Source organism: Candoia aspera, chromosome 4, assembly GCF_035149785.1.
Source record: "Candoia aspera isolate rCanAsp1 chromosome 4, rCanAsp1.hap2, whole genome shotgun sequence".
In the NCBI taxonomy this organism is placed as follows: Eukaryota; Metazoa; Chordata; class Lepidosauria; order Squamata; family Boidae; genus Candoia; species Candoia aspera.
In genome coordinates this window covers 116,977,283-116,992,270 of record NC_086156.1, presented here as the reverse complement: position 1 = coordinate 116,992,270, position 14,988 = coordinate 116,977,283, and the positions used below count along the sequence as shown (strand labels likewise).

The 14,988-nt window shown below is 47.2% G+C and overlaps 1 protein-coding gene across 2 annotated transcripts in view; it reads right to left on the bottom strand.

Annotated features, from left to right (window-relative positions):
* Positions 1-14,988, bottom strand: part of LOC134495962 (polyunsaturated fatty acid lipoxygenase ALOX15B-like) — a 32,408-nt gene that overhangs the window by 8,303 nt on the left and 9,117 nt on the right. For both annotated transcript variants that reach the window (XM_063301668.1, XM_063301667.1), the window contains 8 exons: positions 11,784-11,944; positions 7,274-7,480; positions 5,463-5,667; positions 4,930-5,014; positions 3,410-3,532; positions 1,986-2,089; positions 515-687; positions 61-204 (listed from right to left, as the gene is read on the bottom strand). In XM_063301668.1, the coding sequence (XP_063157738.1) occupies positions 61-204; positions 515-687; positions 1,986-2,089; positions 3,410-3,532; positions 4,930-5,014; positions 5,463-5,667; positions 7,274-7,480; positions 11,784-11,944 (1,202 nt within the window). The remainder of the gene's footprint in view (positions 1-60; positions 205-514; positions 688-1,985; positions 2,090-3,409; positions 3,533-4,929; positions 5,015-5,462; positions 5,668-7,273; positions 7,481-11,783; positions 11,945-14,988) is intronic.

Genomic DNA, 14,988 nt, shown 5'->3' with positions numbered 1-14,988 from the left:
CGGTTGATTAGAACAAGCAGACCTCCCAAGCGATCCACAGCACTTGGGCGCTTCATTTACCTGGATTGCAATTGGCACAAAGCTTCCAGAAGGCGTCTGGTAGAAGAGGCACAAAGGGGCGGCCAGATACTGCTGTTCACCTAGGATTGTGTTAGTCGGGATATCCTGTAAGATCTTGTAGTCCACAATGAAGAGGTTCCCCTTCTTTAAAAAGAGGAGAGAATGAGGCTGGGTGGGTGTGTGTTTCTGTGTCCTGGCTATCATCTGAAAACCAGCCAGCCTTCACTGTCAAAATGCACCCCATAACTAGATTTTTCTGTGCCACCGGCGTCCATGGGGAGAGTCCAAGAAGTCAAGATGGGGGTTTCAGTGGTGCAGGCTCGGCCACCATCTTGCCTGTTTGGACTTTCCCTGTGGACGCCCCAGTTCCTCCACCGAGAAAGCCACTCGGGCATTCCCACCTTGGTGGGAAACACAACCGCAGTTCACCAGGGCAAGTTAGAAACCAAACCACCTGCGTTTCTTCCTGGAGGGTGGTGGATTTTCCGAGGGACTCGGCAACCATCTCCTGGGTCACAGGGAAGTTGGCCGGGATCTCGGTACACTTCTCAATCACCACGGGGTTGACACCATTCAAATACTGGTAGCCAAAGAAAGCGTCTTCTTTCCAGTGATCTGCAACGTATTCTGGAGACGCAGAGAGGGTCAAAAGCAAAAGGTGGCTGACTTTCTGCTGGGCTATGAAGACGCTGATGAAGCAGGGAGGTTCCTGAATGGAGAATTCTTGGAAGGTTAAAAACACTGTCTTCCTCCATTCTCGCCAAAGGGAGAAGTACGTTATGAGGGAGCACGCTGGGATCTTGGATCCAATTTGAATACAAATACAATTTGGGGGATTAACGGCTTGGTGTTTCATATAATTCAGGTTGGGGTCCTTGGAAGAGGAGAAGGTCAAGGGCTCAGATTTTAGGCCAAAGGCCTGCTTACAGAGTCACAACCAGGGCAACAAACACGTGAAAGCTGCAGTGGTACAATTTGCTGCCCTTTCACAACATCCATGGTGACCGCCTTTCCCTTCCTAATAGCAGGGGCAGCTTAGCCTGGGCTGCGCGTGCCCATTTTATCTTTGGTGAATTCTGGAATTTTATCTTTGTCGTGAGAAGAAGGATTTTGGGAGCAGAAACTAATCAGCATCTTGGCTGCCACCACAGATCACAGAACCTGGTGTAATGGTCTGTGCGAGTGACCTTGGGAGACAGGAGGAAAAGCTGCAGAGTAGGCAATGGTCAGACAAGAGGCAGCTGAGCCCACAGAAGGAAAAGGGGCGCGGGAAGCATCTCCGAAGGGATCCTCCCTAGTTTCTTGGAGTGTGAAGGCGAGGAGGGAGAGACATACTTTCAGACTTGCAAGATGGATGTCAGTCTTGTGAAGTAGCACACCCAGAAGTACTAGCTCTGACTTTATGCTAAGGTTCTATCAGCAGTATCTTGCAGCACAACTTGCCCCCTCCCTCCTCTTTACAGTCCCAGAAACTAGGGAGGGTCCCTTCTGAAATGTTTGCCACATCCACATTCCTTCTGCGGACTCAGCTGCTTCTTTATCTGACCGTTGCCAATCTGCAGCTCTTCCTCCTGTCTCCCAAGGTCATTCCCACACTGGGAATATACTCGGTTAGGAAAAAAAATTAGGCAGCCACTCAATTCTGGAGCTCAGTGTTCTGTTTTCCAAAATAATCCCCATGCCCAATGTATTTCTTTCATAGCCACTGTTTATGTCTGTGGCCTTCCCACGTGAGGTGAAAGGTGAAAGGTCCCCTGGGCAAGCACCGAGTCATGTCTGACCCTTTGGGGGGACACTGCTTTCGTGACGTTTTCTTGGCAGTCTATAACATTGCCTTCCCCAGTCATCACCTTCCCCAGCAAGCTGGGTACTTCCCATATCGTTCCATATTTATCCTTCTCAACTACCTGCAGAGGGATACCAACCTGAAACTAAGGTTTTATTGAACCAGAAAATCTTGCGGATGTCCTCCAACTTCTTCCATGAGTGACGGTAGTTCATTAATCCCTTTAACCTCATCTCCAACTTTCTGAGGATCAACAGAGAAATGGAATACTGAGTTAGCCTGGATCACACTTCAATGGCCAGATCCGGGTAACAGCTGTTACTTGTCTGAGTGAAGAAAGAATAAATGCTAAGCTAAAAAAAATTGGATTCAGATGCATCCGTTGATACAGAGGATTTTAAAGACTAATATTCAACTGAAGCCAGAACTTTTCCTTTTAGGACTGGCGGACAAAGAGTTATCAAAAGGCCGCGGAAGACCATTTCAGCAGGTGATTACCGCGGGGAGATGATGATGTGCCCAGAGGTGGACAGATGGGGCAGCGCCCACCACGGAGGAGACGGCTGGTGACACTGATGGATGGATCTTGCTGAGAGGGATAAACTAACTTCTTGATTAAAGACACTATCTACATTTATTGGTGACTGGAAACCTGTTAGGGACTTTTTGCGTAAAAATGAATAAATACGGACCTGTGATTTATAGCTTTGGTGCTTAGACGGGATAGATGATGGAGTCACGATGTGACTTTAGAGAGAGAGAGGTGAAAACACAATTGCACTTATAGCTGCTGTGAAGATCGGAAGCTACTGCTTTGCACCTTTTTTCTTCCTTTCCTATTTTTCTTCAACTTTTTCCCCTTTTCTTGCACTTTTTCCTTCTCTTTGCTTGCTGCCTTTTTCTTTTTTCTTCCTCACTTTCTATCGGTTTGTATTAGTTTTTTACCTTCTCTTTTAAAAGTTTTAACGAAAATTATATATAAGAAACAATAAAGGCTCTGAATGGTCTGATTCAGGAGACTGGGATGTATCTTCAACAGCCACCTGCTTTTACAGTGCTGAGTTCATGGTTCAAGACCTCTTGAATTCAGAACCCCCCAAACAAAAGGCATCAGACAAGCAAATAGAAATATACCATCTCCTTAGAGCTGGGGCCCTTCCCCCCTTCTTTGCAGCAAATACCCAAAACAAGGAGCTGAGTCGTAAATGCCTTTGCACACAGGGGCAATGACATCATTTTGTGATCACGTGACTGCGGGACGCTGCAACCGGTCGTAAAAGCGAGCCAGCTGCCAAGCACCCAATATGCACTCAAGTGACCACAGGGGAGGGAGCGGGGTATGATGGTTTGCGACGTTCAGAAGTGTTTTCCAGGCTGTAAAGCACCCATGCTTACAGGCCGTCGTAACTTTGGACCGTCATTAAATGAATGGTCATAAGTTGAGGACGACCTGTACCCTGCAGATACCAGGGTGGGCGAGCCGGGCATGAGAGAGAAAGGTGAGGCGAGAACAGAAGCAAACTCAGATGCCAGCTGGTTTTGCTACGAGTGCTCAGGACTCACGTCAGTTTCGAGCGGACCATGAAGGTGCTCATCTTCGTCAAGGAGAACTTGATGTTGGTGTTCATCTCTTCAACGGTCTCCACTGCCACGCACCGGGGTAAACCGGGGGCAAACTGGGCCCACCTGGTGTTTCAAATGGAGATATTAAATTCATTTTCAGTGTCGTTTTCGAAAACATGCCCATGTGAGTAGATTAATAGGTACCACTTCAGCGGGCAGGTAACGGCATTCCGTTTAGTCATGCCGGCCACATGACCACGGAGGAAGTGTCTACGGACAAACGTCGGCTCTTTGGCTTTGAAACGCAGATGAGCACCGCCCCCTAGAGTCGGACACGACTGGACGTAATGTCAAGGGAAACCTTTCACAGAGGGAATGACTTTGTGCCAGAGATGCACCATTGGGTGACAAGAGACTTTGACATGATGCAATGTTTTTCCATAAGAAAGGAACAAGATCCAAGTAAGTGGAATCTGCAACAGAATGTTGCGGGGTAGCATTAAGATGCCTTCCTATTAAGATGCTGGCTGGCCAGCCACGGCCTTTCTTAAGAAACTCAACTCCATTCCATCTCCTCCCTCCTTTCCATTCCTAATTAACAGAAACTTAGCATTCAGTGGCCACTGAACCAAACCAAATCCAAAACCGCTAGGGAATTGCTGGCATTCAGACAAATCAGCCATCAATACACATAGAGATAAACCGCATTTATACACCATTCAAAGAGACAATTAAAAAAAAACTAGGAAGGACATAAAAAGATAGTGAGATCAGCGCCAGGCAAACGATCAGGCAGAAAACGATGCTCTAATTAATTACACCCCCACCGACACGGGCAGGGCAAGCTACTGGATATAAACAGGAGCAAAGCCCACCCTCCCTTGCACTGATGGTGTTGCCTAGTTGGCTTGCAGATGTAATGAAACGACTGCAAGCTAACAACTAAGAGAGTAAAAGGGACTCCACTGAATCATGATTTGGGGATCCCCCCCAATAAATTCTTCTGCAAACAGCCAGTTCTTATGCATGGCTATTGCACCTTCTGTAAACAAGAACGCTGGTAGGCTGAATGCTGGAAATCAAAGGAATTTATTTTATAAATGCACAAGGCTACACAACTCAAACCCCTGTGACCGAGCTCTTCCTCGGCCCTGGTCTACAGCTGCAATATGCCCCAGCCAAGATGGCGAGGGAGGAAGAGCATTGCCGTTTCTCACTTCTGGAAGGCGCTGACTGCCAGGAAGCTGCATGAATACAATTTAAGCCCTGCCCTTGCCAAGCGCAGCCCTTTCCCGCCCGGCGCTTCACTCTTTTAACATCTCCTGCCCTGAATGTGGCTCAAATAAAGGGAACGCAGGAAGTGAGTCACTCTGCATCTCAATGAGCAAATTTGCTGCTTGTCTGGGTCTGTCGAAGAGTATTCGCAAGATTGTTTGCACAGAGGCCCCAAAAGGTGTGTGTGTGTGTGTGTGTGTGAGCCTCTTGTGTCAAAAGGGATGGATTGATGGAGAGAGGCCTACCTGTATGTGTCCTGTCTGTTCCTCAGTTCTTCCACTCTGTGCCCCAGAAGCCAGGGGTTATTGCCATCATCACAGATTAATTTGCCTGGGAGAGGTGAAAGCGAAGGAAAATTTGCTTTGCACACAAGGGTTTGAATGCCCCTTGCATTTCTCCCAGCAGAGTTCTCAGATCCACCAGGAGGGGTGCTGGCAAACTCTGCGGGTGGGTCCTCGCTCCCTTAGGGGGCCTCCTTTTTCCAAAAAGTGGGCCGTGACGCTCCTCGGAGCCCGGGACCAGCAAGAGGGGTTGAGCTGGGAAGACCAGGCTCAAGGATCTCATTCAACGTTCTGTCTCTGCCCAAACCACCTTGCAAGGCGGACAAAATGTTGGGGGTACAAAATGAGGGGTCACCTTCCCAACATCCTGAGCTTCCAAAGGAGGCACTGTGTTACCATAAACAATACATAATTAGGGGCTCTGAAGATGATTTTTTTTAAAAAAAATCCAAGAGACTCAGCTGGCGGACGGGGAGGAGTGGGCTGGCTGTTCTCACCTGTCCCCTCTCTTAGCTCCAGGGTCTGGTGACCCTCAATCCACTGGTAGCAGGGAAAGTGGAAGGTCTCATTATCCGGAGTGGTCAGCTGGACAAAGTCACAGAACCAAGAGTCTTCTGGAAAAAACTGGTAGGGCTCCTTATGAAGCCGGACAAAGAGGAGGGGGCCCAGGTCACGATCGCTCAAGATTTCATAGTCATCCACCTTTTGGAAGAAAAGAGCCTGTTGCTGGTGGAAGGCACCACCAGTTGGACATCAGCCTGTTGAGCACCCACTAAGCCGCAAAGGCCCAAACTAGGGAAAAGATGGTGGAGCAGAGGCCCAGGGAGGCTTTCTCTGGCTGAGAAGTGCCCCTGCAGGAGTTTAGGGGACAGGTGTGTAGACCTGAAGCCTTCTTACTATCCCAACCTGGTGCCCTCCAGGATCATGGAGTAAGTGTTGGAAGGAACCCTGGAGATCATCTGGTCCAACCACCTGCCTAGTCCACGAATCCATACGTAGAACATTCCTGTCCAATGGTCATCCAGCCTCTTTAGCCGGCTGACAAAGGAGAGGCCACCACTTCCTGTCCCATTGCTGAACAGCTCTTAAGACATTCCTCCTGATCTCCAACCAAAATCTATTAATTTGGAATTGAAACTCATTCTTTCTCATCCTGACCAAGCCTGTCCCATCTGCTGTCTGACAGTCCTTCAGGAAGATACAGGCAGTCCTCAACTTACGACCATTCATTTAGCGACCGTTCAAAGTTATGACAGCACTGAAAAAAGGGACTTTGTGCCTTCCCAGCTGGCTTCCGACAAGCAAAATCAATGGAGAACTGCATGAGTCACTTAACAACCACAGCAAAAAAAAGTTGTGAAATCAGGTGCAGTTGTATGATGTCTCGCTTAATGACTGCACTGCTTAATAATGAATTTTCTGGTCCCTACAGTATTGTGGTTCTAAGTCGAGGACTACCTGTAGTTTTTATGTCTCCCTGCAGCTTTCTCTTCCTGCAAGCTAAGCATATCTCATGCCTCCGACCATTCCTTAAACGACTTTCCTTCCGGGCCCTTAACTCTTTCGGCTGCTCTCCTCTGGATGTGAACCAGTTTCCCCGTGCCTTTACTAAAAGGCAGTGCTCAGGACTAGATGCAGTGTTCTAGGCGCAGTCTGCCCAGTGCAAAACGAAGAGGAGCTGTCACTTTTCTTAATACTGATGCTGTATTTCTATTGCCGCTGCCTAGGATGGCATTTGCTTCTTTTGCAGCTGCGTCACACAACTGGCTCAGGTTCAGCTTATGAGTCACTGAGAACCAGATCCTTTTCACATGCCCTACTGCCCGGTCTATTCCCCCAGCTCATGCCTTCAATTTTTTTCCCCAGCCAGACTTTCCATCTGTCTGTCCTAAAACCTATCTTGGTGTTTTCTGCTCATTCTTCTGGCTCGCTAAAAAAAAATCCTCCTATATCCTGGGCTCTAAGGTGCTTGCTATTCTGGCATCCTTCTGTCATTTGCAGATTTAATAACCACATTTCATAACCCTTCCTACGTCATTTAGAAATATGGCGACCAGCCGGGAACCTAATGGAGCGTGGTGCTGCGTGGAACCACCGATATTTGCTCACGGGGCAGACTTGTTCAACCAGGTTGGGAATAGTCAGGCTCTGGATGGTCTTCTGCAACCTGATGCCCTCAGACAGCTGGGGCATTGTGGAAATTGCTGTCAAACTGGGGCATTATGGAAATTGCAGCTCAGCCTTGCAGAGCTGCAAGCACTCGAGACGGCCCCCTTCCCTCTCTCATCGAACAATGCACTTATCTTACCGCTCCGGGGGTGAAGTCCTTCCCGGTCATATCCAAGAGCTGCTTGGGACTTTCCCCCTTTAAGCCCACCACGGTGATGGAGATGGCGTCGAACGTTCCCGAGCCCCAAAGCTTTCCGGTGGCCACTCGGACTCTGTACAGCAACGGTGACATTTCTCCCCTGCTGGACTGAGCTCGCCAATTTCTCCAGAAACCCTTCTTTTCACGCTTTGGAGGCAAAAGGTGAGACAGGGATAGTGTGATTGAGAAAGCAGAAACTTATCTAACTGGAATCCAAAGAGCCGAACTCTCCCCAGAAATCTGGCCTCAAGGAGGCATCTCAACAATGATCCATATTCTGCAAACTTGACCAGTTGTGCTCACCAATAAAATGGTGGTCTCAGCGTAGGACACTATCCAGCAGAACTTGGTGACTGCAGCAAGCAATCGCTAGGGTCCCACCCCCACCCCGGGACATCCTATTCCTTTTAGCAAAAGGAATGAGCTGTTTTCAAAAAAGAACTGCTTATCTCAGGCTGTTGTCCTAACCACTCTTTTTTTTTCACTTCTGTGAATTATTTCAATTCCAGCCGGTCATTTTAAGGTAAGAACATTATAATTTCAAGAACTGCTCCCTGGATGTGCATGTTTTTCCTCCTCCCTCCTCATCTTTGTTTCCTTTTGTGGTGTTGCTCCAGACAGGAGACAGGAGGCTTTTATCAGTAGCATTATCTTCCATCAAAGAATTCTGGGTTTTTTTTTTCAGAGGATGGAGTGACATCTTTTAAGTAAATTTTTAAAAAAATCTTTCAATTACATTGCCCACAAAAGGACAATCGAAACAGAAATCCTTGACAGTAGTGTAGGTGCAACAAATTTTGCAGGAGAAGCAGAGTGGAAGGACACAGGCAGCACAGGAAGTGTTGGAAGACCTGGCAAATCCAGCATGCCTCATTTGCATGTGGATTAACATGTAAATTGAGTTGTCCCACAGTGCAACTCTGAGGCAGCTGTTGGTTGCCACTCCCACTTCCTCTCTCTCTCTTCCTCCTTCTCCACCAAAAGCCAGCACAGGGATGTGTGCTGCTCTCCTCCATTCTGGGCACCACGTGGTGGGCCTGGAATTCCCCTTTCTTCCCCGCAGCTCTTGGCAGCTGTAGGGCTGAGAGTTTAGGGCAAACAAAGTATTTAGAAAGGAAAGAAGAACAAAGGAACTTCATCTTTTCCGCCAAGATGGATGTAACAGAAGCAACAATAAAGTCAGTAAGAATTATTTTACTTATCTTAACCTAATCTGTCTAAGCGTGTGATTCTTTATGCTTGGGAGGGCTGAATGTGTAAGAGCAATAACCTGTGTTTCTCTGGCATGCTCGCTGAAGCTATCTAAGATAATTTTCTTTTTCTGTGCCAGCTTCTCAGCTGTTATAAGCTCTGCTCCGTTTTGGTGGGTCTAGCAGGCCAGCTAAATTGGCTTCACACAGGAAGGTGGCCTCACCAAGCCTCTGCCTTTTTATCTGTCTAGCCACCAGGAGAAGCCAGCAAGACTTCAAAATGAAATTGTGTGCATCAATATCTGGTCACACAAATAATGCCAATTAGGTGATTCCCCATTTTTGGGATGACCTCAACTCCCAATTCCCAGGATGGGCGAATTTAATCCAGGTGACCATTATATCTACTACTGTGGGCAAGAATCCCTTGGAAGAAATAGAGTGGCCCTCACAGTCAATAAAAGAGTGGGAAAAGCAGTACTGGGGTTCAACCTCAGAAACGACAGAATGATCTCAGTCCGAATCCAAGGCAAACCATTCAACGTCGCAGTAATCCAAGTCCGTGCCCCAACCGCTGATGCCGGAGAAGCCGAAGTTGACCGTTCTGTGAAGACCTGAAACACCTTCCAGAACTAACACCAAAAAAAGATGTCCTTTTCATCACGGGGGATTGGAACACTAAAGTAGGAAGTCAGGAAATAAATGGAATAACAGGCAAGTCCGGCCTTGGAGTACAAAATGAAGCAGGGCGCAGGCTAGTAGAGTTTTGTCAAGAGAACACGCTGGTCACAGCAAACACAAGAGAGGACTCTACACATGGGCATCGCCAGATGGTCAATACTGAAATCAGACTGATTATGTGCTTTGCAGCCAAAGATGGAGAAGCTTATATGGTCAGTAAAAACAAGACCTGGGGCTGACTGTGGCTCAGATCACGAGCTTCTTATTGCAAAATTTAGGCTTAAATTGAAGAACGTAGGGAAAACCACTTGACCGTTCAGGAATGACCTAAATCACATCCCCTGTGAATATACAGTGGAGGTGGTGAATAGATTTAAGGGACTAGATCTGGTAGACAGGCTGCCTGAAGAACTATGGGCGGAGGTTCATAACGTTGTACGGAGGCAGCAACTAAAACCATGCCAAAGAAAAAAGAAATGCAAGAAAGCAAAGTGGCTGTCTGATGGGGCTTGACAAACAGCTAAGGAAAGAAGGAACGCCAAAAGCAAGGAGAAAGGGAAAGAGATAACCAACTGAATGCAGATTTCCAGAGAATAGCGAGAGATAAGGAAGCCTCCTTAGATGAACAATGCAAAGAAATTGAGGAAAACAATAGAATGGCGAAGACTAGAGATCTCTTCAAGGAAATTGGAGATATCGAGGGAATGTTTTGTGCAAAGAGGAGCATGATAAAGGACAAAAAAGGCAGGGACCGAACAGAAGCGGAAGAGATTAAGAAGAGGTGGCAAGAAGACACAGAAGAACCATACAAGAAAGATCTTAATGTCCCTGATGACCACGATGGTGCGGTCACTGGCCTTGAGCCGGACATCCGAGAGAGCGAAGTCAAGTGGGCCTTAGGAAGCATTGCTAACAACAAAGCCAACCGAGGTGACGGTATTCCAGCTGAGCTATTCAAAATCCTAAAAGGTGATGCTGTTAAGGTGCTGCACTCAACAGGCCAACCAATTTGGAAAGCTCAGCACCGGCCACAGGATTGGAAACGGTCAGTTTACGTCCCAGTTCCAAAGAAGGGCGATGCCAAAGAATGTTCAACCTACTGCACAATTGTGCTCATTTCACACGCGGGCAAGGTTGTGCTCAAAATCCTACAAGCCGGGCTTCAGCGACATATGAACCAAGGACTACCAGAAGCACAAGCTGGGTTTCGAAGAGGCAGGGGAACGAGAGATCAACCTGCCAACATCCGCTGGACCATGGAGAAAGCAAGAGAATTCCAGAAGAACATCGACTTCTGCTTCATTGACTACGCTAAAGCCTTTGATGGTGTGGATCACAACAAACGGTGGGAAATTCTTAAAGAGATGGGAGTACCGGACCACCTTTCCTGTCTCCCGAGAAACCTGTATGCAGGTCAGGGAGCAACAGTTAGAACCGGACACGGAACAACCGATTGGTTCAAAATTGGGAAAGGAGTACGACAGGGCTGTATTTTGTCACCCTGCTTATTCAGCTTACATGCAGAGTGCGTCATGAGAAATGCCAGGCTGGATAACTCACCAGCCGGAATTAAGATTGCCGGGAGAAATATCAACAACCTCAGATAAGCGGACGATACCGCCCTAAAGGCAGAAAGTGAAGAGGAACAAAGAGCCTCTTGATGAGGGTGAGAGAGGAGAGTGCAAAAGCTGGCTTGAAACTCAACGTTACAAAGACTAAGATCATGGCATCTGGCCCCACCACTTCCTGGCAAATAGAAAGGGAAGAAATGGAAGCACTGACAGATTTTATTTTCTTGGGCTCCAAGATCACCGCAGACGGTGACTGCAGCCATGAAATTAAAAGGCGCCTGCTCCTTGGGAGGACAGCTATGGCAAACCCAGACAGCGTATTAAAAAGCAGAGACATCACCTTGTCGACAAAAGTCTGTATAATCAAAGCTATGGTTTTCCCAGTAGGGATGTATGGCTGTGAGAGTTGGACCATAAGGAAGGCTGAGCCCCGAAGAATGGATGCTTTTGAACTGTGGTGCTGGAGAAGACTCTTGAGAGTCCCTTGGACTGCAAGGAGGTCAAATCAGTCAATCCTACAGGAAATCAACCCTGACTGTTCATTGGAAGGACAGATGCTGAAGCTCAAATACTTTGGCCACCTAATGCGAAGAAGGGACTCACTGGAAAGGACCCTGATGCTGGGAAAGACCGAAGGCAGAAGGAGAAGGGGACGGCAGAGGATGAGATGGTTAGATGGCATCACCAATGCAATGAACATGAATCTGAGTAAACTCCAGGAGACAGTGGAGGACAGGAAGGCCTGGCATGCTGTGGTCCATGGGGTCACGAAGAGTCGGACACGACTTAACAACTGAACAGCCACAACAACGTCTCCCAAGGACCAGGAGCTCCCTATTATTGACCAAGGCTTCTTCCTGGAGATTCTACAAACTGCGTCTCCTGCCCACGAAGGCTAGATCCCAGCTCACAAAACCAGCCCTAACTGCCCTCGATTTCAAGAGGAGAATTTCAGCAATCCTTTCCAGAATGCAAATACTCTCTTGTAAGAAAAACAGATAAAGTTACCTGCAGTTCCTCCTGCAAACACGTGGCTTTCCCCAGCAGCGGGAAGCCACATCCTTGAGTCCCCTGGAATCTGGCAGGGACCTTAGCATCTCTGAGCATCATCCGGTTCAAACTGGGGCTCTTGAAGGAAGCCAACTTTCTCCCCCAGTCAACACCGTAGGCTGCAGAAACAGGACATTTTTTAAAAGACCCTCGGTCGTCCGCGGACCATTTCCGGCTTCGGAAAACAATGCACTGCTTCATTGCAGTGGGAAAAGCCCCTTTTGAACATTCTCCACATTTTTTGGCTGGAAAGCCAAGAAGCAAAGGAACTTTTGACACCAAATGGCAAACAGCATGTTGACTTTGCCTGCTTCCTGCCAGGAACTCATTTGTGCTCTGTGCTGTTGAGCTATTGTATCATTGCTGCAATAACCATTTTTATCATCCTCTATTATTCCTAAATCAATCGCCTTTCATAGTATTTATTCACAAGGTTCATTCAGTCAGGAAGAGAGAGTGGGAGAGGAAAAGCTGTTTTTAAGACTGCATCCTGCTGCCTTGATCATTTTTAAAAATGAAAAAGAAAAACCCTAACTAAGAACAATTATGTGGAGCCCTGCTCTCTGAGCCCGGCTGTTGGCTTGCAGACGTTTCATGACCCAACTAGGCAACACCATCAGTGCGAGGGAGGGTGGGCTTTGCTCCCTGTTGATATCCGGTAGCTTGCCCTGCCCGTGTCGGTGGGCGTGTGGTTTCCTCCTTGGTAGTGCCTCACTTAGGGTATTGTTTGTCTGGTGTTAATCCCTGCTTATCTGGGTATTGGCTGCTGGAGAGGATACATTCTGGCCTTTCTCTTTCCCTCTTAGCTTTTTTATTGTCTCTTTTGAATGGCGTCTCTTTTGAATGGTGCCCACGTGTTGTGAGAGTAAGTAGTTTTGAGATTAAGGAGTTTCCTTAGTCATTCTCACAACTCCTTAACGAGATTAAGTTTCCTTACTCTCACCTCCTTAATCTCAAAATGATTTTAATCTCAAATGATTACTCCTTAATCTCACAACTTAATCTCAAAATTTAACTCCTTAATTAAGGAGGTTCCTTAATCTCACAACTCCTTAACAGACAGACTCAGCCGTAGTTTCAACTGGGAAACGGTGAGCATCCTAGACCAAGCTGAATCCAAAAATATTTGGGAATTCCTGAGAGCTTGGCATTCAGACACATCGGCCATCAATAGACACATAGAGATGAACCACAGTTACACGCCGTTCAAAAGAGACAATAAAAAAGCTAAGAGGGAAAGAGAAAGGCCAGAATGTATCCTCTCCAGCAGCCAACACCCAGATAAGCAGGGATTAACACCAGACCAACAGTACCCTAAGTGAGGCACTACCAAGGAGGAAACCACACGCCCACCGACACGGGCAGGGCAAGCTACCGGATATCAACAGGGAGCAAAGCCCACCCTCCCTCGCACTGATGGTGTTGCCTAGTTGGGTGATGAAACGTCTGCAAGCCAACAACCAGGCTCAGAGAGCACCAGGCACTCCACAATTCAACCCTTACAGATATATATATATATATATATGTCACAGGCAGAAGAGGTGAAAATAACATCCACCTAGTTTTAGTTTCAGAACCTCAAATCCCAATGAACTTAATAAAGACCACACTGCAAATTCCCAAAAGCTATCAAGTTCTTCTATTTTCTGCAGCATTAACCGGTTGGCACAAGGCTGCTTTGGCAAATCCCTCCGCCCACTTCTTGTATACACGCCCATTGTTTTGGCTGTGGAGCCTTCAGAGTGTTATTCCAACCTCCATTTATTTTAAACAAAACAGAAAATTGCTCCTTAGCTAAGCCTGGCAAAGGGACCTTCCCAGATGGCTAACAGTGAGGGCAAAAATCAAAGGTTACCCCCCCTTTTTTTTTGGCAGGGCAGCAGGTAATGTTAACACGATTTTGCCCCAAGAACATTTCATCAGCCCAATACAATTCCCACGTCTCTAGCAGCTGAATCTGCGAAGAGAAAATATTCTGCAACAGAATCCATTTAAATCCAACTGAAACCGAGCTGCGTTCGTTGAGGCCGGCGACCGCTTGAACTCCAGGCCAGTAAGACCTCCGGAAACATCTTGCTGTTTTGGAAAATTTGCCAGATGCTTCCAGAAAGCTCAGCAACAGGACAGTGGTTGGCGGATAGTGCAGAGTGCTGGAAAGCGTTTGGCCGGAGGGATCAGAAAGAAGGGCACCAGGCATTTGTACAAAAATAGTTGTATTTACAGAAAAACACTGATCATAAATAGTTCCACCTCGAGAGCCCTAGAGGGGCACAAAAGCTTCTTAAATACAACAAGCCACATTCACAAGGACACGCACGCCAGAGAGGCTGCTGCAAAGAGGAGGAGGGAAGAGCTGGCTCTGGCGAAGCTGGCTTATTCAGAGTCAAATTGGCAAGCAAGCCCGGATAGTGTTGGTTTCCCATATACGGTCATTCTTTCCACACCCCAGCCTGAGGACAATTAAGTCTGAACTATTCACCCTGCCAAAACGATTTTTTACTATGGTTCTCTGCAGCTTCCAGCAGAAAAAAACAAATACTAGTAAGACTGGCCCATTAATCTATCTGAACAGCCCGCATTTGGTTTGTTTAAACATCATAAATCATTACTGAAAGAACTTCAGGGGAGAAGTTCTTGTGTTTGAGTTAAGACTATGAGAGATAACAGCCCGGAGAGATTCCAAGCTACAGGTAGTCCTCGTTTAACAACCATTCATTTAGTGACAGTTCTGACTTACAACAGTGCTGGGAAAACCGACTTAAGACCAGTCCTCACACTTATGACCGTTGCAGCGTCCCTGAGGTCCTGTGATCACGATTTGAGTGCTTGGCAACTGGTTCACATTTATGATCGTTGCAATCTCCTGTAGTCATGTTATCTCCATTTTTAACCTTCCCAGCCAGCTTCTGGCAAGCAAAATCAATAGGGAATTGCGTGATTTGCTTAACAAACACATGGTTTGCTTAACACCTGTGGAGTTTTGTTTAACAACTGCCACAAAAAAAGGCCATAAAATTGGGTCAGATTTGCTTAATGACTGCTTTGCTTAGCAACCGAAATCCTGGTCCCAACTGTGGTCGTTAAGTGAGGACTACCTGCATCAGCAGCCTGAAATTCCACAGATCTGGCTTTTTCCCAGCATGGAGAAAAATAGGATTTCCCC